This window comes from Pelodiscus sinensis, chromosome 6 (assembly GCF_049634645.1).
Source record: "Pelodiscus sinensis isolate JC-2024 chromosome 6, ASM4963464v1, whole genome shotgun sequence".
In the NCBI taxonomy this organism is placed as follows: Eukaryota; Metazoa; Chordata; order Testudines; family Trionychidae; genus Pelodiscus; species Pelodiscus sinensis.
Window position 1 is genome coordinate 129,185,898 of NC_134716.1, and position 25,530 is coordinate 129,211,427.

Below are 25,530 nucleotides of genomic sequence, written 5' to 3' on the forward strand. Positions count from 1 at the left end.
TGTATAAATACCACAGCCCTGCTAGTAACCCCTGCGTTCCCCTCTCCCAGCTGGCCAGTTCAGTCACTGCTGTGTTCCCCTCTGCAGCACCCCCATCCAAACCCCTCCGTTCTGCTGCTTGGTACTTCAGGAGACCATAGTTCTTAAGTAGTGTCCTTAGGACAGTTTTAGACGGGTCCGTGTGTGTTCTTTTTGGAGCGCTGGTGCCTGTGTGTGTATTCCTCACCTGGGTTCCAGTGCACACCATGCCCCGAGAGATCATAACAGGTCTTGTACTTAAGGGCCACCATGTCTGATAAGGGCTCCAAGAGGCTGCAGCTCCTTGGGGGAGAGAAGGAGCCTGCCAGCTTGCATCACCACTTCCTAGGCCACGATAGCCAGGTATGGCCTGGCTGGTGGCCTTTCCTATCTATTTTCCTCCAAGGACAGAGAGCCCAGTTCCTCTCCCATCTGGAAGACAGCAAGCAAAAACTAGCAGTGAAAACTGCTTGTCAGGCAGCAGCGGGTGGAGCAGATGCAGCATCCAGAAGGAGGCCACTGGCATTGTTAGAAGGAGGGATTTGTGCTTGCAACCCTCAAGCTTCCCGAGGAAGGGGCAGAAGGCTATCCGGGGCTGCCTGACCGGCTCTCTCCATGAGTTAAAGGACTCGTGGTCTACCCTCGCCCCTAGGGAGCTACATACCAGCCCCAAAGGTGATGCCCCAGAGCTAGGCCTATAAACCTAGGCCACCGGCACTGCTACCTCCTCATGTATCCACTGGCCGGCCTCTGCTAAGCCGCCTCCCCAGAGAGAAAAGACTCAGCGGCCCTGCTTTTCATACCCTTCCCCCACCACCGCGACAAGCCATTCCCCGCCCGCTGCGAGGAGCCACCTCAGCCATTTTACTCGACTCGCTTATCTCTGGTGCCTGCCCTTTCTTCACTCACCTTTAAGTCCATCTCCCCCCTGCCCACAGCTGGGAGCTAACATGATAGCCATCTGGGTCTTGGAAAATCCGAAGGGTCGCCGTTTCTAAGTGTCTGAGGTGCCCCAGGACTCCTCGTAGTTTCTGCAGAAACAGACTAACAGATTTATTAGGGTTTTGGAAGTTATCCATCAGGGATAACAGAGATCATAATAATAGAGAGATAACATCATAGAGTTCATCTCCTTCCCGCCCCCCAAACTGCCCCCTGGACCACTCGCAAGGCAATTCTTAAACATCCCTGTTACCCCAAGGGACGAAAGCACAACCCCCTCAACATCTCAGAGGAAGGGTCTAGTCTCCGCATTTCCTGTCCGTGTGTGTCCCCCCCCCCCCCCCCCCCCCCCCGCAAAAGCTGCAGTGTGGATATTTTCATTGGCTTTCAGAATTCGGGGTTGCAGTGTTGGCCTCAGGGAGCAATGTGGCTTATGGCTCTTGAAAAGGATGCATATTTCCATAGAGGCATTCACGTCCGAGCGGAGATTCCTATGACGGATGGTGGGATGGGACACTTCTTACTCCGGGTCCTCGCCTTCAGACGAGCAGCAGCACCCGCCATGTTTTACGGAAGCTGTCTCCACGGTAGCGCCTTGGATGAGTCGGCAGAGCTCTCACAGTTTTCCGTACCTTGACGACTGGCTCCTGGGGGTTGGTTTCAGAGGTGGCCAGATCGGCTGTTGAGTACCATTCAAAACCTGGAAGCCCTCGGAGTGAGAGAACTCAGGGAAACATCCATTTTATCCCTCATGAGACAATAAACAATCCAGGCAGCGTTGGACTTTGGGGAGGAAGGCTCTTGCAGTCACACAGACGGGTTTCAGACAACGCACTGCCTGATTTCTCTGGTTTCCCGGAGGCCAAGGACTACAGAGCGAATGTTCCCAATGCTGCTCGGTCACGGGACAGCAGGATTGCCTGCATGCCTGGCTCGTTTCAACAGCAGGGTCGTCGTCTCCTCTTGGTGATCCAACCCAGACAAAGAATGAGTGAAAGTTCCCTTCACTCCTCCCGGTGCTGCCCCAGGAACAGACGCGCCCTTGTGGGGTGAGGGGCCCACCTGATGGGTCACACTGCGCGGAACCCGCCGGAGGCCAGTCTGCATCTGCATATCCTGGAGCAGCAGGTAGCTCGACTCGCGTTACGTACTGTACTTGGAGGTTCTTGGAGATGTGTGGCCCTTGACTGGATTCTGCCGCCTGCCTGCCCTCCATTCTCTCTGCTGCAGATCTGGCTAGATTTGTGGTTAGAAGATGGACTGAGAGGGTGTCGACCTGCATGCTGCTTATAACCCGGTGCATGGAGTGTATGCACGCCCTCCCATGGAACGCAGACACGGGCCACGCCTCTTGAAGACCCTCCAGTTACAGTGGTTCTCATTTAAAATGTCTGCATCTGGTTGCTTCCATTACAGTTCTTCTGATCTGGGATCACCAGGAGCTTTGCTAGAGACGTGATGTCTACCGGAAGCACAGGGCTTGCCCTGCGGTGCTCCCTGTTTACGGTGACTGTGGTGAGAGCCCTGAATGCACATCCCAGGTCTCTTGTGAAGCTGCCCAGTAAGGAAACGGCAAAATGGCTTCTCATCTCCTGGCTCAGGATCCATATGCTGGCAGTGGCTCCTCAGAAGACACCTGTTCTGGTTTCAGCGACTCCCCTCGTTTGCACTGGAGAGATAAGAGGCTCATCTGTATTCTGGAGCAGCTAGCTTCCCCAGACCCACGGCCTGGTAAGGACAACATGGCCTTCTCTGATTTGGCGTAGTCGAGTCAGCCCTATTCGTGGTGTTCCCCTTGGAACTGCCCTGCAGACCCCTTACCCTAGGAGGCTCTGCTGGTAGATGTTGCATCACTCAGACCTGTTGAGGATCTCCAAAAGTCTCCCCTGAACTGCCGCCTGTTCAGTACTCAGGACGAGTCCCCAGCTCCGGGGAAACCTGGTTTGGGGCTGACGGACGCTGTACTTGGATCCAGGGATCTGTGGTCCCTGCTGGCTCTGACGTGGGTGCCGTGTTTTCTCTGTTCCAAGACGGGGAAGTGCCAGGTGGTTTTCTGCAGACCCACCTTGGTGAAGTGTTTTAGCACAGAAACGTGTTGGCACTTCAGATTCTCCTGGGCCAGACAGCTTCAGAGCTGAAGCCCCATTTGGATTTTACTCCGAACTTGCTTTGATCCCGTTGGGCTATTCCTGTGTTGCTGTGGTGAAGGACACGTTTTAATGGACAGCTAAGTCCTGATGGCCAACCCCTTACACCGTGAGTTGCGCAAAGACAAGGTTATCCTGGGCCTGCCCCCAAACATCCGACCAAAATGATCCGATTTTCCTTGCCATCATAGAATCCCAGGGCTGGAAGAGACCTCAGGAGTCACCAAGTCCAGCCCCCTGCCCAAAGCAGGACCAACCCAACTCAGTCATCCCAGCCAGGGCTTGGTCAAGCCAGGACTTAAACATCTCTAGGGATGGAGATTCCACCCCCTCCTTCGGGAACCCAGCCCAGCGCTTCCCCACCCGTCTAGGGAAAGAGTTTTTCCTAATCTCCAACCTAGACCCCCCCCCCCCACTGCAACTTGAGACCATTGTTCCTCGTTCTCAGCGGCAGATATAGGGCAGGGTGAGCGGGGCGGCTGCCCCAGGCCCCGCGCTTCAATAGGCCCTGTGCCCCGCAAAACTCTCATCCACCCCTGCTTGTTCTGCCATCTGTCACCACTGAGAACAGCCTCTCTCCATCCTCTTTGGGACCCCCTGTAGGGACTTGCAGGCTGCTCTCAGATCCCCCCTCACTCTTCGCTTCTGCAGACTGAACAAACCCAAATCCCTCAGCCTCTCCTCGTAGGTCATGTGCTCCAGCTCCTGAATCATTTTTGTCGCCCTCCGCTGGACTCTCTCCAATGTGTGTCCATCCTTTCTATGGGGGGGAGGGGCAGAACTGGACACAATACTCCGGATGTGGCCTCACCAGAGCCGAATGAAGGGGAATAATCACGTCTCTGGATCTGCTGGCAATGCTCCTCCTAATGCACCCCAATACACCATTAGTCTTCTAGGCTACAAGGGCGCCCTGTTGACTCATCTCCAGCTTCTCACCCACTGTAACCCCCAGGGCCTTTTCTGCAGAACTGCTACTTCGCCGGTTGGTCCCCAGCCTGTACCAATGCTTGGGATTCTTCCGTCCCAAGGGCAGGACTCTCACTTGTCCTTGTTGTCTCGTGGCCTGTGCTTTTCCCCTCGCCGCGTACCCACCCTGGTAACACACCTTGCCTCTTGAGCACTTCTGACTCGACTGTGATGGGCTTGTCTAAGAAAGCTAGGCCACCTCCTCGTGGCTTCTGGAGGAAATCTCACAGCTCAAGCGCATCCAGTTCTGCTCCAAGCTGGCAGCTGCTCCTAGGCGGGACCAACTTGCATCTGTGTCAGGCAAGGCCATGACAGCCCCTGTGGTGCTCCATATCATAGGGAACAGAGTGCTAATTGCCCACTGACTTCCTTCCTCTCGCTAGGGGCGCTGAGTGGCTACTTCCGCTTCCTTCCATCCCCAGTCTGACTGCTCACATCCCTGTATCCGTCTTTGCTCCTGCTCCTGCTGCTGAGAGGCGGGGATCTCAGACACTGAGCGGGGCTCCTCTTTCCTCAGGCACCGAGTATCCTGGCTTAATCCAGCGAAGGTTTGTGTGTGTAGCAGTCAGACCTTGGCGAGCTGGGGTGTGAGTCTGCCCACACGTCCCTGTTGCAGTCTGTCTGTCCACACGCCCTGTCGTACTCGTCAGACCGTTGAATGCACTTTGCTGCCATTTTCAAGAGGCGTCGCTCAGTGCACTCTGCTACACTTAGCGCACGTCAGCTGGTGCGCACGGACGGTTACACAGCAACAGGTGAATCTGGGGTGGACTCTCATCCCAGCTGGCCAAGCGCTCGTCCTTCACTTGCAAGGAAAACTTGAGCATTGGAGTGAGCAGGGCCTGTTTGTGCATGACGTGTTGCCATCACACCACTGTGGCCTTGGGAAACCCGAGCTCTGCAGCTTGGGCCCAGCTCTAAGAAAAACCAGGGGGCTCCCAACGGCACCGTGGGGTGGGCCCGCTTTGGAAAGGGGATTGTACTCGCGGACGCAGGGCCGGCTCACACGCAGCAGGGGCGCGCGAGAAGTCTCCCGAATGGTGCCCCAGGAGGAGGCAGGGCTGTTTCTGGGGGCTGAGTTCTCCACGGTGGGGATGGTCTCGTGTTGCCAGCAGGTGAGACGTGGCTGCAGTGGAGCCTCGGTCGAAACACGCTGAACTGCTAAGACAAGTCGCCAGCAGGCACAAGGTTCCTAGTGGGGGCTTGACCAGCAGGGAGGCCTGCCCTAAAGCCAGCTGACTGCTTTGTGGGCAGCCAGTACGAAGACTGGAGGGTGGGGGTAAAACGCCCCCCCGCCCAGCCCTAGGGAGCAGCTCCCCAGGGCCTTCTGCCAGGGCTTGGTGGAGGGAATTGCTGACGGACCCTGGGCGCTGAGGGTGCAAGCTGTGCAGCGTCGCTCGGTGGGACTTGGGCAGCCGTGAGGCCTTGTCGCGTGGGGGGAGGTGCCTCGTCGTGGGGCTCCCTTCCTGCACCGTCGTAACGCGGTTCCCCTGAATGGACGCTGAAGTAGCCCCAGTGCGCTGCGCCGCCAGGGACACCCTGGCCCTTGCCCTCTGCCCTGCGGAGTCTGAGCCGGCTGGGCTTGGAGGCGGAAGCCCCGTTGAGCTCCGCCCCTGCTCCGTCCGGGCACGCCGCTAGCAAAGAGGCCGGAGGGAGGGAGAGTGACGTTCTGTCTGGGAAGCTGCGAGCTGGAATATTCGTTGTCACAGTGTAAATCCAGGGGAGCACAAAGACCGGCCCTGGGAACCCGACTCTCCCCTCCTGAGGGGGACGAAATCCAGAGCATGGCGTGTGAAGAGACGGCGAGACCATTAGAAAGCGTTCTCCTCTCGTTGTCATGACAACCAGAAAGTTTTCTATTTTTGACGTGCGAGCTGGAGCCGTGCAAACTTCCTCCCCCTGCCGAACAGCAAAGACCCCCCAAATTCTCCAGAAAGCCCAGTGGCTTAGATTTCAGGGCATTAGTGTGACAGACCGGGCCGTGTCTGGGCACAGCTGAGTGCGTCCGCTCAGGGCGAATTGCTCAAATCCGGGGCTCCTTACAGCCCCCCGACTGGTGACGTTTCCAAACAGGCCACAAACCAGTCCCACAGAGCGCTTCAGCAGCCTGCCTGAAGCCCCCCGAGCAAAACCCCTCCGACACCCCAGCAATATCCGTGCCCCAGATGGCCCCGGGCCTATACACAGGTGGGGGGTCTTAGCACCCAATCCCACCTACCCCGAACAAGTTCTGTCCGGTTCCAAGAAACCAGCCACAGATCCCTGGTCAATTTACCCTCTGGACCTTATCCACAAATCACGCTGGGCCAATCCTTTAGAATCTATATCTAAAGGTTTATTATTACAAGAAAGAAAAGCCTGAGAGTAAGGTTATGAAAGTACAGTACGTTACATGCACCGAATCTCCCAGTTCTCGATGCAGGCTCTAGCAAAGATGTTGCAGCTGCTGGTTTAAAAGTTCTTATTGCACATCCTACGATCAGGATGGGTTCACAGGTCTTCCGGGCTCTTCAATCCCTGCAGTGCTGCCTCTGGGATGAAGTGCTGAGCTGAGAACCAAAATGGCATCGACCACATGGCCTCTTTATACTCCTTCCTGGCCTCTTCTGGTCTCAGCCGGTCACCTGGTCCTCAGCCTCTCTGCTGGCAGCTCTTGGGTCTCCGCCCTCCTGCTTTAGGTGTGTCCTTGGGCCATCAAGGGCCATTGTTCCACAGGGCTTCACTACTCAGCCTGTCCATAGCCATGCTTAACCACATTCACAGAAATATTCAGCTTCCACACAGATTACAGATTCCTACCTACACACACAGACATTATACACTCACATAAATAGCGTACATAAGATCAACAAACGATAAGCTCCCATTCAATACCCCACATGGCTCCCCCCATACCAATTTCTGGGGCCAACACCCCCACCTAGGGGTGCAGCAGCGATCTGGCTGCTTCCCTCCAATTCGGTAATGTGACAATTAGTGACACACCTCGTGCCCCGGTGCCGTAGCACAATGCGGCGGCGTTGTGCGCAACCCCGCTGGGACCCGGGCAGCTGGCCTAATGCCAATGTAACATGCCTGACTGGTCTTTCTCCCCACAGACCACGAGAAGCACAGACTGTGTAAAAGCGCCGACTATATGAACTTGCACTTCAAGGTAAAGTGGCTGCACAACGAGTACGTTCGCGATCTGCCGGCCTTCAAGGGGAAAGTGCCTGACTACCCCGCGTAAGTGTGCTCTTCTCTGCCCTCCGTTCTGTCCTGTATCCTCTCCTGCTTTCCCTTCGCCTTCCTCGTTCCGTCCCACCCTTCCCTGCCTCAACGCTTCCTTCTCACCGGACCTCAGGAAAACTCCCTGCCTGGCAGGGTGGTGACACACGGGAATAAGTTGCCTAGGGAGGTTGTGGAATCCCCATCACTGGAGATATTGAAGAGCAGGCTGGACAGACACCTGTCAGGGATGGTGTAGACGGTGCTCGGTCCTGCCGGGAGGGCAGGGGACTGGACTTGATGGCCTCTTGAGGTCCCTGCCAGTTGTAGGACTCTACCTAAAGCTACTAGCCCCTCTTGGCTATTGTTCTTTCTCCTCCTGTAGATGGTCTCAAGAGCCGAAATATTTAGCAGTGGGTTAGGCCTGGGGCCTAGGTTGGATTTGGAGGCATTTCTGTGACATGCTTACAGCATGCGGTTCGGTTTCATTGGGGAGGGCCTGGTGATCTCAGCTCTAATCAATAGCTAAACAGCAAACACTCTGTCCTATCAGACCTCAGCTTCCACGGCCTGTCTAAGGGCCCCAAAATCCCTGCCGGAAGCTGTGACTCCCGGGCGGGGGAGGGTCTTTAGGTTAATAGGCGCATGTTTAGTAGAACAGAGCAGGTGTCTTTAGACTGGACTCCAGTAACAACACCGCCCGAGCAAGGAGCTCGGTAGGCCCACCCGTCCCCTGGCCTCCTCCACCCAGGGAGGTTGCAGAGCCCTGTGCCCCGACTTGTCGTGTGTTTCTGGGGCGGATGTGCTGGGCGAGCAGACGCAGCGGCGGCTAGAGATCTGCCCTGCCAAGGGCAGAGCTGGCTCAGTGCCGGCTCGCCCTGAGGTCACCGTGAGATGCTGCATTCACCCTGGCAAAGCACCTAGCCTGGATCGGAGGGGTGGGGTGGGGTGAGGCTCGCAGAGTCTAGGAAGGGGTGGTCGCGCTTTTTTTGCGTGAGCCACTTAGACAATTGCTGCTGCCCACGACCCTACATAGTTCTGTCCTGTGACTAGTGTGTGGGCTGCGGGGTGGGGCCAGGAATGAGGGGCTGGGTGCAGAGGGGGCTCAGGGCGGGGACAGGGGATTGGGGCGCCGGGTCGGGCACGGACTCACCTCCAGCGACTCGGTCGGCAGAGCAGCAGGGATTCTCAGGCTGCTTCCTGGTGCTGCAGCCCACACCGTGCCCCGGCAGCGGGTCTGAGTCCTGGGCAGAGGCGGGCACACGGCTCCATGTGCTGTTTTCACACCCCAGCACCGTCCTCCCAGCTCCCATTTGCCAGGAGCCAGCCAATCGGTGTGTGGAGCTGCTGCTCGGGGGCCGGGCTGTGTGTGCTGCCCTGTGGCCCCGCGGGTAGGAACTGGACCTGCTGCTGGCCGCTTGTGGGGTGCAGCGTGCTCCAGGATGTCAGGCCAGGCAGGGAGCTGCCTTAGCGCCCCCACTGGTCACCGGATTCCCCAGCAGTGATGAGACCCATGGCCTGACGTCGCACCACTCAGAGCGGGCTGCGCTGATCCGCAGCGTGCCGGTCCTGCCCTTTCCGATGGAGCTGTGGCTGTTGGGCCGACGGTCCCAGATTGCATCAGTCCACCTCGCCCTGCGCAGCCTGGCCTGTTGCTGGAGACTGTCGCTTCTGCGCGAAGTACCAAGGAATGAGACTTCAGGGCTGTTGCCCTCCAAGCTGTGGTGTTAGGTAGCCAAGGCCCAGCGGCTCCTCGCAGGGTGTCAGTGCAGCTACCCTGCTCTCCAGGGCTTCACTTGCGTTTGGGACGCCTGATACAGTCACCAGGGCCTTGGGAACAGGCCAGTAGAGCCCACAGAGGCAGCACAGCCCTGTGGATGGGACTGGCCTGGCTTCTCCTCTTGGCTCTGCCTCAGTCCACGAGCGCTGGGCGGATTTCCGTCTCTTCCTTACAGATCCATAAAGTAAGGATCATCACAGAATCCTAGAACTGGAAGAGACCTCAGGAGTCATCAAGTCCAGCCCCCTGCTCTAGGCAGGACCAATCCCAACTCAATCAACCCGGCCAGGGCTTTGTCAAGCCGAGACTTAAACACCTCTAGGGATGGAGACTCCACTACTTCCCTAGGGAACCCAGCCCAGCGCTTCACCACCCGCCTAGGGAAATAGTTTTTCCTAATATCCAACCTGGACCTCTCCCACCACAACTTGAGCCCATTGCTCCTTGTTCTGCCACCTGCCCCCACTGAGAACAGCCTCTCTCCAGCCTCTTTGGAACCCCCCTTCAGGAAGTTGAAGGCTGCTATCAAATCCCGTAATGTCACTTAGTGATTTGCCCAAGGGTGGGGGTGAGCCCTGAGAGCCAGAGGGCTCCATGTTCCCGCCTGCTGGCTCTGTCAAAGCAGTGACCCTCTGGAGGCCGGGTGCCCTGTGCCATCTCCACCATCCCCTGCTGCTGCTCAGTGCTGGGATTTAATACACAGCGCGTGTAGCCGAACACAAGCCATGAGAGTCCCAGCCACCCCGCTTCGACCGTCCCCGGGGGCTAGCCGCAGCAGTGAGATCGCGTCTTCAGACAGCGCCGTGGGTGCCTATTTATGACGTGCCACTTACTAAACACAGAAGATGCTTAAAATTCTGCGATCCGGCTTTGAACCTGGTGAACTCTGGATGGCCAGTCAAACGGCCCTGGCCCAGAGCGCCGGTACTCCTCCGACGGGCAGGAGGCTGAGCGCAGACCCGTCGGCTCGGCCCCGTACCTGGCGGTGGCGGGGAGAGCACACCCCCACCAGCTCATTTCGATGAGTTAGAGATCGGGTGGAAAATCACGTCAGGGTGTCCAAGTGCCGACTGCTAAATCTTTCCGCCCGCTTGCTCCTTCCTGGAAGTGGAAGGCATTCCCGCATTGGTATTGTGACGTTCAATGCCCGTGGGGATATGAGCATCCGATTTAATGGGACCTGTTTGGCCTGATCTTGAAAACTCCATATCCGTTCTGTCCCTATAACTTCTGTAGGGTAAAAACACCGTTTATGCGTCTCAGTACTTGCTAGCACCTGGCTACCTCCATGGAGGCACGTAAGCCTTCAGTGTGTCTGCAAAAGGCTGGCCATAGAAGCAAAGGCCAGATTTGGGCCAAGCTGAAATTGCAGCCCTTCGCCTTACATTGCATCCATAAAATCCCTCAGTGGCAAATTCGGATTCAGCCAGAAGACGCGGTGTAGGCGAGCGCACTACAGTGAAGAGTTTATTCCAACCCAGAACAATGGAGGGGGCTGTGAAGGCCACACAGTCGCCCTCAGATGTCAGGCTGTGCAGTCGCATGCGTGTTTGTTACGTCAGTCGCTGTTGGCGTGGCCAGAGACCTTCGTGTCGGCGGGACTGCAGCCGTATCCTCTGTGGTGACTTCCCGGACGTCAGGGCCAGAAGGGGCCATTCTGAGCATCGGGTCTGATGTCGGGCCGCGCGCAGGCCGGCGAGGTAGATGGTGCACCATGAGGAAGTTAAAAAGAGGCGACGTTTGAGATTGCTCCTGTAAAACAGGCAGGAAGCCGAAGGCGATTGCTCCCTGTCAAACAGCATTTACAGTGTGTCATTGACATTAATTATTCATTTCCAAGTAATGTTGTCCATGAATCTGCTTCTTGGAAGTCTGTGCCCGTGGGTTAATGATCTGTCTCTCTTTGCCGTTGTGTGGGCGTCCCTTCCTCGCACAGCCCCAGCCTCAGCACTGGGGGCCAAACGTGGCAAAGTACCCCTAGAGGCGGAACAGCCCTGGATGGACGCTGCGGCTGGAAGCAGACCGGGTCTGGGACCTGTGCAAGCAGCCAGCCCCTTGTCTGTGGCCGTGCTATTGAAGGAGGCTTCCCAGCAGGGGACAGACGACACTTCCAACTGGAACGGCAGCATTTCCCGACCTGAGTGTTTCACTTGGCAAACATTGTGGTCTCTCACAGGTGTCTCTGTGGTGTTTGGGGGGAGCTGTATTTAAAGAACATCCCCTTCCCCAAATGACCTTCCTTTTTTTCCAGGCAGTCTGGGTAGAGAGCCAAGCACCGAGTGCCCATGAATTTGTAACCCTGGGGCTGAAAGTGTCATGGTCACGGAATAAACGGCTTTGTGTTCTCACTAGTGCTCGGCGTGCCCCGCGCCTTCGGGGAGCGTCAGCGAATGAAAACGGTGCAAGGGGCAGCGGCTGGGAAGAGAGAACCGGAGGCACTCCTGTCTCCTTCTGGGCCGTGCACAGCAAACCGGAGCTAGCAAGCAGCCAGTCCCTCGATGGGGCTGTAAGCAATACAAGGCAGCAAGCAGTTTGGTGCTCCGCACCTCAGCAGGGGCAGGAGACTTGGCAGCTGCTCTCTGGTGATCTGCCTCTGCTTCTGTAGCGCCTCACAAAAACGAGTCCGGGCTTACAACCACGCTCATTAGCCAAAACCCAGGCGCGGAAACGGGCAGGCGCTCTCAGCCCTTCCAACTGCCAGGGTCCAAGGGCAGAGCTTGTCTCGGGGGCACGTTCCCCCGCCGTTGCTAACGTCGGCCGGCGCAGCTGACCTCCGCGTTGGGCAGTGCTGGTGCGGGCAGGCCTCCAATGCGGCGTCACTTACAATTTGCAGCATTAACATGGGTGCGCGGTACCTTCCCAAGTGTTAGGAGTATTTCAGGCTTGTGTGCACTCGCTCTGTCTCGCTCGCGTGTCTCTCACATTATTTCACGTTCTTTGCTAACTCCGGCAGCCCATAATTAGCACCGTGCGGCCTGTTCTCGGAGGGCCGTACTGCATCGTGCAGCGCCGACAATACTTTACTTCTGGGCTGAATTCACACACGAGCCCTTTTCCCCCTTGTTTGTGACTGCCGTTTGCGAGCGTGGGAACACGAGATCTGCCGCAGCACTCCAAGACTTAGAGAGACGAGCTGTGTGAGGAACGCTAGAGAGGATCAATTCAGATGAAACCTTAAATGCTCTGCTGCTGGTTAACTGCCATCGAAACCTCTCCTGTGCGCTACCTTGATGCTTCCTGGCCGCAGGAGAAGGGGGTCCGGTTAGCTCCGGGGGACGGTAATGGGAGAAGCAGCCTTTCCCCTGCCGGTTTCTGGATCCAACGCGTCAGTGCTGGCATCTGGTGTGGTGAGCTAGGAGTCTGGTCCAGGTCCAGGCAGCTAAATGTCCACACTGTAAATCTACCTCTGTGGCACAGACGGGCAGCTGTTTAGAACCGTCTGTGGAGCCCGTTCAGCCTGCGATGCAGTTGGCTCCCGTCTCCAGGATAGGAGATGGTAGAGCGGGGGGGGCGGGTAGCTTGCTCTCCTCTGTCCTGGTTTTCTTGGGGATCATAGAGCTCCACTCCAGGGTGGCTCTGGCCCCTTTCCTATGCACTACATTCTCAAAACCAGCGAGGAGTCCCGGGGGACCTGGGGGACTCTCAGATTTATTGGGGCATCAGCTTTTGTAGGTAAAACCCACTTTGTCAGATGCTGTATCTCAGCGTGGAGTTTTTCCCACGACCGCTTATGCCCAGAGAAATCTGTTAGTCTCTAAGGGCGTGTCTACACGAGGAAATAACTCCCAAAATAACAAAATCCAGCTGGCTCCCGCTATGGGGGAGCATTGAAATTAGTCCAGGGCAGGCTCCGTTATTAGGGACGTGCTACCTCGACCTAGAGCCCCAGGAAGCATTGGGGAGTAATGACTCCGGGGAGTCGTTATTTCAAAGTAGCAGCCCCAGAGCGTCCACGCTCCCGCTATTGAAATAACGAATTGGAAGTAAGCGTGATTCCCTGAGGAAAGCAGAACGGATTTTGACGTCACCAGCCCTTGATTTCCAAATAACGGGCTTGGTAGTGTGGACGCTCCACTTATGATTTGGAAGCAAGGGGGGTTATTTTGAAATAACTCCCTAGGGTAGATGTGACAGGCCGGGCCAGGTCTGGGCACCGCTGGGGGCGTCCTCTCAGGGCGAATTGCTCAAATTCAGGGCTCCGTACAGCCCCAGACTGGAGACCTTCCCAAACAGGCCACAAACCAGTCGTACTGAGCGCTCCAGCTGCCAGCCTGGCCAGCCAGAAGCCTCACGAGCAAAGCCCCTCAGACACCCCAGCTCTCCCTGTGCCCCAGTCAGTCCTGGGACTAACACAGGTGGGGGGTTAGAATGCAACCTCACCTCCCCCGAACGGGTTCTTCCAGTCCCAAGACACCAGCGACCGTTCCCAGGTGAATTTACACTCCTGGATCTACCCACAAGACCACTGAACTGATCCTTTAGAATTTACAACCTAAAGGTTTATTACTACAAGAAAGAAAAGCCTGAGAGTGAGGTTGTTAAAGGATCCTACATTACATGCAGCGAATCTCCCAGTTCTCAGTGCAGGCTCGTAGCAGTTTATAACATCTCTGCTGTCTTAAAAGTCTCTGGTGCACATCCTATGTCAGGACGGGTCCACGGTTCATCCCAGCTCATGGTTCCCTGCAAGGCTGCGTCTGGGAACAGGAGCAAAACTGAAGACCAAGATGGAGGGTGCCACATGGCACGTATATACCTCCCCTGGCATCTTCCTGGCCATAGAAGGTCACATGGTCCATTGACCTATCCTTGCATCCCAAGTCAGTAACCATTCTCCTGGCTGGCTTGCAGATAGCCAGGCGTTCCTTCAGGTGTGTCTCTGGCACTTAGAGATCTATTGTCTCTGGAGCCTTGCTAATTAGCACAGCCACTGGCTGAGCTTTCCTTGCTCATTGCTCTGACAGAGACTCTTCCAGCATCCACGCAGAGTCCATGTTTCTAACTCCACACACAGACATTGTACAAGTACACGAGTAGCCTACTCAGCATCGGTAGAACAGAAGTTTTCGTTTGACACCCCACACGGCCCCCTTTGCACCAGCTTTTGGGGCGAACACCCCCTGTGGGTGCAGTAGTGACCTGGCTGCTTCCCTTAAAATCCAGTAACGTGACAGTAGACCAGGGCTAAGGTGCCCTGGGATGCCTCGTTGGCTTTGCAGACACGGACTAACATGGACTGTCGAGAGAGAGGTCACCAGCCTGCTGCTCCCCTGGTGCCGCTGGTTCAGCCTGGACAGTGTCTCCGGTGGGAATAGCAGTGCCACCCGGCACACACTGAGCTCTGGTTGCTCGGCCGTTCTGCCAGATGGGGACAGAATTGGCCTGAAGAGCCGTTCCTCTTCGGGGAGAGGGTGCCAAGCCACCCCGTGGAGAGCAGCACTGGGGAGAAGAGAACTGCCTAGCCTTGGAGCCGCCTCCCCTGCTCCCAGAACGTGCTGTCACCTCGGCCGGCGGCCCAGGGAAGCTCTCCCTCTCTGTGTGCAAATGTCCCTGATGCAGCTCAGCAAGCGTCTCTTCCCAGACTGGATCTCTCGGCTCATCCCTGAGAGCGCGTGCGGCTGAATCCCAGAGCCGCCGGCAGGGGTCTCGCGGGTGCCGGGAGCGCACGGCTCTCGGGCTGGGGAGAGGGGGCTGGCCACGGGAGCAGGAGGAGGAGGGACGCCGAAGCAGACCAAGCTGGCAAGTGTGTGAAAGCCAAGGGTGGAGCGTGAGCCAAGGCAGGACAGTGCGGGGGGGAGGGGGGGGATGCACAGCGGGGGGAGGAAATGGCAGCACCTGTGCTCAGGGCGGTGATTGAGGGGCCCATCTGACAGTGCAGCGTGTGGGGATCAGGCCACGTTGGGCCCTGCTGTTCCCGTCCAGGAAGCAGTGTGGGCACGGGTGTGAGTCCGGCCGTGTGTGCGCGAGGTGCCGCAGCCCTTCCCATCCTCCCTGGGGAAATCACAGAGCCTCAGGAGTCACCGAGTCCAGCCCCAGGCCCCTGCCCAAGGCAGGACCGACCCCAACTCAGTCATCCCAGCCAGGGCTCTGTCAGGCCGGGACTTCAACACCTCTAGGGATGGAGACTCCACCCTCCCTAGGGAACCCAGCCCAGCGCTTCCCACCCGCCTAGGGAAAGAGTTTTTCCTAATCTCCAACCTAGACCCCCCCCCCCCCACTGCAACTTGAGCCCATTGCTCCTTGTTCTGCCACCTGCCCCCACTGAGAACAGCCTCTCTCCAGCCTCTTTGGACCCCCCTTCAGGGAGTTGCAGGCTGCTCTCAAATCCCCCCTCGCTCTTCCCTTCTGCAGACTGAACAAACCCAAATCCCTCAGCCTCTCCTCGTAGGTCATGTGCTCCAGCCCCCCAATCATTTTGGTCGCCCTCCGCTGGCCCCTCTCCAGTGCGCCCACGTCCTTCCTGTAGTGGGGGCCCCAGAGCTGGGCATGGTACTCCAGATGTGGCCTCCCCAACACTGAATAAATCCAGCTGGGCACCCAGAGAGCTAGTCTGCTTTCAGCCTGGCTCACTAGAGTGTCCGCTGCTGGCAGGCAATCGACAACGCTGGCAAGGCTGGGCAGAGCTGATTTGTGCTGCTGCTCCGTGACTCACATGCCCCCAGGACTGGTGCAGAGCTGAGGTGGGAAAGCCCCCAGCTCCTCATGACCAGGCTGCGGGGGCAGCTGCTGTGTCCTGCTGTGACCTGCTCTCCTTTCTCTCCCCGCGGCAGGTGGTTCGAGCAGTTTGTGATGCAGTGGCTGGAAGAGAACGAAGATGTTTCCGTGGAATTCCTGAATGGAGCCCTGGAGAGGGATAAGAAAGATGGGGTACGGAGTGGGGGTGTGGAGCTGGCGAGGAGCCGGGGCCCTGGGCCCAGGAATCCCGTATGCGGAAGCCTGAATGCAGACACAGCTGGCTAGCTCACTGAACAGACAGGACTCTCCTGTGTCTTGAGACTTTGCCCCCAGGTCTCTGTTTTAACCGACTAGGGAGAGCAGAGCAATTCGCTGCTGCTGCCAGTCTGAGCCACAAGAGGCCTGGCAATGGCCCGGCCCCATGCCTGGGAGATCAGGCCTTTGAAATGCATGAGACGAGCTAAGTGTCTAATCAGGACAGTGGAAGTGACCTTAGTCTGTCTGTTCTCTCACCTCGCGGTGCGCCCCAGCAGGCCGTGCTGTGATGTGCCCAGCCTGCTGGAATTCGGATGCCAGCCCTCGTTTGTATTTCGCCATTTAAAAAAGAATCTCTCTGCGTTTCCTTTTCCTCGTTGCTCATTAAGCAAACAGGCAAGGTCTCAGCAATATAATTACTGTTCCCACGATTCAGTCCCGTCCCTTCCTGGCTTAGGCTGCCATTGCCAAAGGGCGTTAGGCCCTGAGAGCCCAGTGAGGATTAGGTGCCAAACGTGGGTCCCCTCTGAAAACCGGTGCCCACGCCGCCGAGAAAGGAGCCACCTCTGGGGCGTCCCAGCTGGCTCTTGCAAACCCTTTTCAAAGCTTCCGAGGCGACTGTGCGGTTCTGTGTTTAGTTCCAGCAGACGTCTGAGCATGCCCTGTTCTCCTGCTCGGTGGTGGACGTCTTCACGCAGCTTAATCAGAGCTTTGAGATCATTAAGAAGCTGGAGTGTCCGGACCCGGTGATTGTCGCTCACTATATGAGGAGGTTCGCTAAGGTGAGCACTAACGTGCGGCCTTCAGTCGTATGGGGAACCGCGTTGTTTAGGGCTTCTCATTTTGGGTTTTAAAGGGCAAACACTGACCCCCCCCCCCCGGCCAAATAAAACAGAAACATTCAAACTGCCTGAGTTTCTCCAGTAAACACCAGGATTGGTTAAATGCATCTAAGGGCCAGTCTACGTGGCGCAGTAACAGGAGTGTGATTGCTAGGAAGTAAGGTGCTGCATGTTAATTGGTCCACGTCGACCCTGCCGGTGTACACTCCCGGGTCCCTCGTGTGCTGGATCGTAGTGCTGTTTGAAACAGTCCTAGGTGGGAGCGCAGCGAGGAGCAGAGGTGGCTCGTTACAGTATACACAGAGAGCCCTTAAAAAACCGGGTCATCAGTCATCTGCATGGCGCTGAGAAATGGCCCCAGACGTAGCCCCTCCCGAACGAAATGAAGGGATCCCGACCAGGAGAAGCCACGTGGTTTGGCGAATCCTCTCTCCCCAAGTTCTTGGTTGGAGCATAGTTTTGGGTCCTGCAAACGTCGGCCTTGCTCGGGGGAGGAGCGTGTCATGGGTCGCTGTTGTTCTTGCAGACCATTGGGAAGGTGCTGATGCAGTACGCCGACATTCTCTCCAAGAACTTCCAGTCCTACTGCTCCAAGGAGAAACTAGTGAGTAGCCTCTGACCCCTCCCCACCCTTGGGAAACCCGGTGGGTGCTGCAGCTGGGAAGCCAAAACCCTCCTCGCTGTGCCTCGTCCCCAGGCGTTCTATGGGACCGACTTGCACTGGCTCACTGTCCAATCGATAGGCCCTCAGCGGTGTGTGCCCACCCCCCATGCCTGGGCCGGAGGGTTTTGCTCTCCATTCAGGAGGGGGAATTCCTGTTCCGAATGCTTGCGGCTTGCCTCACCGGGCTGCGGCCGCACGGGGAATTGTGGGGAGCAGAGCTGGACCGTCGCTGTCGGGCTCTGGGCTTAGCCACGCGACGAGGTCTATCCAAGCACTAGCGAGTCTCTTCTCCCCACCTGAGCGTGGCAACCGGCTTCTGGCAGCTGCTGACCCCTTGTCGCAGCCCCGTGGAGCGAGGCACCCGCCTTCCTGTCAGCCTGGCTTCAGGGCTAGGAAGAGAAATGGGCCTGGGGCCTCTTGGTAGAACGTTGCCACTTCCGTCTCCCACATGGCTCTCGCAAACCCCTCCCAGGGTAGCCGCCTCGGCTTGGCATGCCTGGTTCAGCCCCGTTCGTGGTGGAAAATAAAACTCTTGTCTGAAATCGAGGGGTTTGTGGCGCCCTGTTCTCGCCACACAAGACAAGCCATTCCCCTTCTGTGACGACAGCTCCAGCCGGTCTCCCAGACTCTCCCATTCGAGTCCCTAGTCTGGGGCCTGCCCTAGATCAGGCAGTGTCCCCCCATCTGCGGGCAATTGGGCAGCGCCCTTAGGGACCCTGGAGATGACTGATACGAGGCGGAGTTGGCAAAACCTAACCCCTCTGTGGAAAAGCTTCCGTGTGGCCGGAAGTCTGGGGCGCTCGTCGGCAGCGTTGCAGGAGCAGAGGGGAGTCTTTCCTGGGGGTCGGAGAACTGAGCCCAGTTCCCTTTTAGCCGGGCAGAACTGCTCCTGTGTCGGGGGTGCTGGAAACAGAGGTTGCAGCTTGTCCCCTTCGGGTTCATGCCACTTCTCCCTGGGCGGGCAGCTTTCTAGGGCAGAGCTCTGCCTCCGTGCTACAAACCCTCCACACGGCTCCTGGATGCTGTGGCCGAGTCTAATCCCTCCAGCCAGGCTGCGTCCGGAGGAGAGATCCCGGCTGAGGGAGCCGGATGGGGATCAGGGCAGCCCCTCAGCCCTGCCGAGTCCCGCCTCAGAGACGTTTGGGGTCTGACACGTGGAGCAAACGGGGCGAGCAGATACCCCCCTCCTCCCCTAGCGCTGTGGGCATTCCTGGACGTGGCCGCCCCCCCTCGGTCTGTCTGCAGGCCAGACGGGGGGCAGTGGCACAGTGGGTTCGTGCAGGTTGTCTGGCCCTTAGCCTCGGATTGGCATGTCGGCGAGCGGTCGCCCCTTCGCTTTGTTAGCACTGAAATCTGCCCCCTCGTGTTTGCTCTGGGGGGACGGAGCCCTGGCTATGCCACTGACCGGCCCTGGACGCTGCTGCCCCCGACTCAGTAACAAGCCTTTGCCTCCTTCAGCCCTGCATCCTGATGAACAACATTCAGCAGCTGAGAGTGCAGCTTGAGAAGATGTTTGAGGCCATGGGTGCCAAGGAGGTAAGGGCACTAAAACGGGCAACGGAGCTACCGCCCCTGACTAGGGGTGTGTAGCCTGGTTTACCCCCAGCCCCCCGGGAGGGCCAGCACCCCCTTGAACAGAACGGCCTGGAACTTGGGGCAGTGTGAGAGGACGGCCCTTGGCCTGAAACTCTCTGCCTCATTTAACGCAGCAGCCGGTTTTACGCAGCAGGGCGGGGCGGGAGGGAAGGGAAATGGGCCGGAATTGACGTGTGCTGGACACGGGCACGCAAGGGGCTTTCCAGTCTGCGCTCTAAGTGCGGTGGGGATGTCGACACTACGCACGCTATGGGCACGCGTCGTTCTGTGCAGCGTGTAAGCCAAGGTCCGTACCGCGCGTGGCAGTAAATGCCCTCCCTGTAATAACTTCTGAGCCCTCGTCTCCTTCGGCCCGCTGGGGAAGTGTCTGATGGGCTGTTAACGGGTTGTCTCTGAAACGTGCGCCCCTCTGACCATGAAAGCGTGTTGTGCGCTGCTGTTTGTGAGGAGACGATGCTGCGCTATAACGTATGTCTCCTTGCCCCCTTTTCATTGCTTTTCAAGACCCGGGAAGATGCCGAAAAGGACGCTGCTCGTGTTAGGAAAAAATCTTTTTCAGCCCCTCGGGGCATATTCTGTAGCTGTGATGTGCTAGGCCCTGCACACTCACCTCTGCACACCAAGAGGGCAGGCCGGGGTGGCGTTTCCCTGACGACCGGTTCTGCTTGGGGCTCCGCACGGTGGTTTGCCGGGCTCTGGTGCTCAGTGGCATGGTTCTGAGAAGGGGCAAAAATGCCTGTTTAGGAAAAAGCTGCTAAATGTTTCCCTGGCTGATGCGAGGATGCCACTGAGGAGAAAGCCTCCTGGAAGAGCACGGTGCTCCTCAAACGAGCTATCCCAGCAGCCTAGAGCGCTGTGTTCCCAGGGCTGTACCCGCGGCACCGAGCCTTGCTCTTACATCACTCACAGCCAGGAAGGGAGAATTGTTCATAATAGCTCCTGTGATGAAATGGATGTAAATGATTGTCTGAAGGCATCACTCACCCGTACAGGAGCTCACCACGACGAGCGCAGCCTGTGCCAGTAGCCACAGTACGTGCTTAGACTTGCTGTGGGAAGTAACGTCATATCGCAAAGGCCTGGTGGCAAACGGCTGTTTGTTGTTCATGACAATATCTGCTACTTTGCCGAGCCAGGGTAAGATTCCCCGGGGGGAAGGGTGCCTCTCCCCAGTGCCTTGGCCAGTGAGCTGAGAAATCACAGGGGGGTTCCAGCTTGCACCCCGGAGTCCTAGGCGAGTCGTGTGGCCGACACTGGCGGTGCAAACCGCTCTATTCCCCGTGCAGCATTATGACTCAGCGCTTCCTGCGCACCCAAGAGCCTGCACCTGCAATAAGACGAGCACAGAGAGCCGTGAGGTGGAAGGGACAGACGGTGCAAGTAATGTCCCGCGTGCTTAGGCTGGATGTGTGCGACAGGCCGCCCGTGGGGTGCTGACGCGCCCCCTCTGTCCAGACAGCGCTTAGACCCTCCCCACGACGGAAATGCAGGTTCCACCCAGAGGAAGAGAAGTACTTTGATACAGACCTCATGCATCTGCCAGCACCCCCTGCTGCCAGCCGCCCCCTTCCTGCCCAGCCCCTCCCTTTGCAGCACGACCTCCGCCTCCTGCGGGGAGCCCAACATAGCTGAGAAGCTGCAGGCTCCTCCGCAGTCTCCTTGCACGGGGGGATTCTCCGAGGCGGAGGCCGTGTGTTGAGAACTCTGGCTCACTCCAGTGACTCACCGCCTGGGAACCAGCAAACCCAGGGAGAAAATGCAGACGTGCTGAGCAAATGGCAGGTTGTCTCCTTGCTCTGTCGGAAAGCTGGCCTGGGCGTGAAACTCCTTGCTCCATGCAGTTTGCTCACTTCACCCACCTGCCACTGACCACCAGAAACGCTCCATTGAAATTGGGCTGGGCACCTGCAATCGCTGACCTCTTGGTATGCGCTTAGCACTTGCTGTGTAGACTGGGACCCTGCCAGCTCCTCTGCTAGCCTGGCCTGCCTTGCTCCAGTGTATTGAGTGGCTTCGTGACGGTGGTTAGACCTGGCTAGTGAGTAGCAGCGAGCGAGACCGTTAGCTCGGTTTTCAGCATTACGTGCTCTGGAAACCCCTCCTCTTGTGCAAAGGGTTTCCTCCACTCTGTCAGCAAGGGCAGTTTCTTCCTTGCCAGCATCCAGACCTCATCCACTGCGGGGCACTTGGGGTGGGGCAGGCCTACACTCGCCCCACAGGTAGGAAGCCACGAGAGGATGTCACGGTGAGGTCACAGCGTTCCACATACAGGGTTACTTGTGTTGTCTTAACCAACGAGCCTAGAGAGTTTGCCTGTGATGATCCAGTTGGATTAGGAAATCCACGTAGACAAATCATGGAGATGAGGAGTTGTGGGCGGGGGGAGCTGGAGTGAGGATACCCTCCCGACTGCGTTAGCTGCAGTCTGTTGACCTAATTCATCTCCACTGGGAGCACTTGGCATGACCCACCTCTGCACAGGTTCCTTGTCTTCCCAGCGGCGCAGTCCCGCCCCGGCCTACATTCCTCACGGGGATCCGGGTGGGCCCCAGGGCAGCCTGTCGCCCGTAACTACTGAGTTCAGTGTCCAGTCTCTTGTGACCTGGAGCATGGAAGATCTGGCATCTCCTGCTCATGGTGGGGTATTGCCCTGGAGGCCCCAAGCGAGCCCTCATGCACATGATTGTAATTGGTAGGAGAGCTCTCAGGTCATTTTCTCGAGTTTCGTAACCGTTTATTTTTCTCTCTTGCGCCCTGCACGGTGGATCTGGTGCTGATGGGACACTGACTTAGAGGGATACAGATGTTATCAGTACAGCCTCTAAAACCGCTCTCGGCTCTCAGGTGGGGGGGAGCGGGGGCTCTATCGTTGCCTTTCGCGGTGAGAACGGGGTGCACAGTGTCGGGGGGTGCATGCTGTGGACAGAGACTCAGGTGTTGGCAGCCCTGTGTGTTCATGAGCCGGACTGCCCTGGCTTCGGTAACGGACCCATTCCTTCCCCGGTGCGGGCTGGTTTCCGGGAGCTCAGCTTCAGGAGCTGCTCGGGGGCAGGTCTCCTGCCTGTTCTCTGCGGGGGACTCATGGTGGCCCTTTCTGGTCTGGGCATGGGACTATCTGTGAGTGCAGCCTGCAAACGAAGCCGTCACGTCCGTGCTATTTTCTCTGCCCCCCGCTGGCTCCGCAGCCCCTGCTAGGGAGGGATCGCGCCGGCCTCCCAGCGGGCAGCACTGTGCTTTCTATTTTCATCCCCAGGGATGACTCTCTAGCCCACTTGCTGCCTTGCGCAGTCACGCAGGGCGGGATGAAAGCCCCGTGGGCTGTGCTGCCCACTCTCGCAGAGCCTCGACTGCTGCAGGAGCCCAATTAAAAGGTGTGGAAACTTAGACTGTGCTAAAGAACAAGGCACCCGGGGGATGCCGAGAACAGTATTACTCACCGCCAGGGGAACCCGCGCTGAACGAATCCCAGAGTCGCAGTGACCGGGCCGGCGCCATCCGGGCAGCCACGGGCACCAAACCCCCGACACGCAGCATGGTGTGAAGTGGGAGCAGCATTCCCCGCAGGGTGACGTCTCTCCGGTGCAGTGCAGCCGTGTGCAGCCGGACGCGTCTGACAGGCCCGGGGCTGCACGGTGAACGCGCCAGTAAAACTCTGCTTAGTGTTCAGCCAGTTATAGCCCCCCCCCTTTCCCCGAAATGCTCCCTCCCCTGCGGCAGTGGCCAGGTCGCTGAGAGCAGGCGTGACAGTTAGACGTGAGAGAGTCTCTGCTCCTGGATGTTTTCAAATGGAACCACAGAGCCCTGGGCGGGCAGAGCCCTCAGCCGAGTCCAGGACCAGCCCCAACTCCATCAGCCCAGCCTGGGCTTTGTCAGGCCGGGACTTAACCACCTCTAGGGATGGAGATTCCACCCCTCCCTAGGGAACCCAGCCCAGCGCTTCCCCACCCTCCCAGGGAAATAGTTTTTCCTAATCTCCAACCCAGACCTCTCCCACTGTAATTGGAGCCCATTGCTCCTTGTTCTGCCCCCACTGAGAACAGCCTCTCGCCAGCCTCTTGAGGGAGTTGCAGGCTGCTCTCTCATCCCCCCTCACAGTATGAAGAGCGGCTGCCCCATCTTTGGGAACAGGGCTGCTGCTGGCCAGCCCCATTGGAATGGGCACGGAGCGTCTGTGCTGCTTTTAGAGCCGCAGAGCAGATGCGGAGGGTGAGCCGAGTATTCCTACTAGAACTAGCACATTTCAGAGTTAAGCGCCTGGCAGTCTCGGCTGTCGCCTGTTTTGTAGAAAGGGACCCTTTTTTTTAGCTTGCTTTCTTGGGGTCCCGCCCCAGGCTCCCCACAGCCGTGGCGTTCCAGCTTCCAGCTGCAGTGCCGGGACCATGCTATGCATGGCAGTGCGCTCGCTTTCTCCTGGTTCCCGCTGCTCGCTCTGCAAGCCAGGCTTCTTATGCCAGCCGAGCGGCGTTCCTTGTTCTCCTGGAGAGCTGCTCCGCTTGCAGGTCACTGGCTGAGCCGCCCGGGAGGTTCTGCTTCTTTCACCTTCTCAGTCCTTCGCCGCAGAGCCAGGGAAGTGTTTTCGGCTACACCGAGAGCTGAGGGGAGTCCAGGAAGGATTCTCGCTTGTGTCTAATTCAGACCCAGCACTGGTATCAGGCTGTGGCCTCACTCTCCTCTTCTGGACTTAAATCGCGTTCATTTAATCCCTGCAGTTTGTTTCAAGCTAGGGAATGCCGAGTCCAGAGAGCTAGTTAATACGGGATCTAGACTTTTCCGTCGGGCCCGTTGGGAGCTGTCCGGAAGACTCAGCATCTCCATGATGACAAAGGACTCTTCTGCCAGCAAGCTGACCCGTTGGGCACTGGAGCTGGCTTTCCTTCCATTGCCCCCTCAGGCAGGGGCGGGCAATCATTTTGGACAGGGGGGGGCACTCCAAGCATTTGGAAAGTGGTCGAGAGCCGCACTCGGCCATATTAATGAGGAGATGCGGGGTCTGGGATGGAGGTCGGGTGCAGTAAGGGATTGGCGTGCAGGAGAGGGAGTGGGGCCTGGAGGGAGTTTGGGTGAAGGAGGCGGTTGTGACGTGAGGAAGGGGACTAGGGTGCAGGGGTTTGGGTTGTGACCTGGGGCAGGGGGTTGGGGGCAGGATTTGGGAGGGGATATAGATGGGGGGAAGGGGGCGGAGGGTTTGGATTGTGACCTGGGGCAGGGGGTTGGGGGCAGGATTTGGGAGGGGATACAGATGGGGGGGAGGGGCGGAGGGTTTGGGTTGTGACCTGGGGCAGGGGGTTGGGGGCAGGATCTGGGAGGGGATATAGGAGCAGAGTGTTTGGGTTGTGTGGGGGAGGAGAGCAGAGGGTTGGGGTTCCAGAGGCAGTCTCTGGCAGGATTGACTCCCAGCCAGCAGCCCTTCCAACCGGCCTCCTGCCTGCCCCACCCCACACTGTACGTACAGTATGATGGGGGCTAATTTGGCTATGACAAATCAGGAAAGGGATCTTGGAGTTATCGTGGACAGTTCTCTGAAAACTTCTACACAGTGTGCAGCGGTGGTCAAAAAGGCAAATAGGATGCTAGGAATTATTAGGAAAGGGATAGAAAATAAGACCCAGAATATCTTACTGCCCCTGTATAAAACTATGGTACACCCACATCTGGAATACTGTGTACAGATGTGGTCTCCTCACCTCAAAAAAGATATTTTGCCCTGGAAAGGGTTCAGAAAAGGGCAACTAAAATGATTAGGGGTTTGGAACGGGTCCCATATGAGGAGAGGTTAAAGCGACTGGGACTTTTCAGTTTAGAAAAGAGGAGACTGAGGGGGGATATGATAGAGGGCTATAAAATCATGAGTGGTGTGGAGAGGGCTGATAAAGAAAAGTTATTTATTAGTTCCCATTATAGAAGAACTAGAGGATACCAAATGAAATTAATGGGGAGCAGGTTTAAAACTAATAAAAGAAAGTTCTTCTTCACACAGTGCACCGTCAACTTGTGGAACTCCTTGCCAGAGGAGGCTGTGAAGGCTAGGACTAGAACAGAGTTTAAAGAAAAGCTAGATAATTTCATGGAGGTTAGGTCCATAAAAGGCTATTAGCCAGGGGATAAAATGGTGTCCTTGGCCTCTGTTTGTCAGAGGCTGGGGAGGGATGGCAGGAGACAAATCGCTTGATCACTGTCTTTGGTCCACCCCCTCTGGGGCACGTGGCGCTGGCCGCTGTGGGCAGACAGGCTACTGGGCTAGATGGACCTTTGGTCTGACCCAGCACGGCCGTTCTTATCTTCTTACGTCTTCAAACAGCTCCAAGCCTGAGGGGAAGGGGGGAAGGTGCTTTGCAAGCTTCCGGTTAACCACAGGCAGTTATTGGCCAAAATCGACCAATGGCACTGTGCTCAGGAACCCTCCCCCCCCCCCCCCCCCCAGCTCACAGCTGTTCA

At 57.5% G+C, this 25,530-nt stretch overlaps 1 protein-coding gene across 7 annotated transcripts in view; it reads left to right on the forward strand.

The window, feature by feature from the left end:
- UNC13B (unc-13 homolog B) overlaps window positions 1-25,530 on the forward strand; it is a 341,091-nt gene that overhangs the window by 281,947 nt on the left and 33,614 nt on the right. For all 7 annotated transcript variants that reach the window (XM_075932833.1, XM_075932834.1, XM_075932838.1 and 4 more), the window contains 5 exons: window positions 7,175-7,301; window positions 15,834-15,930; window positions 16,632-16,775; window positions 17,362-17,439; window positions 18,958-19,035. In XM_075932833.1, coding sequence (XP_075788948.1) covers window positions 7,175-7,301; window positions 15,834-15,930; window positions 16,632-16,775; window positions 17,362-17,439; window positions 18,958-19,035 — 524 coding nt within the window. The remainder of the gene's footprint in view (window positions 1-7,174; window positions 7,302-15,833; window positions 15,931-16,631; window positions 16,776-17,361; window positions 17,440-18,957; window positions 19,036-25,530) is intronic.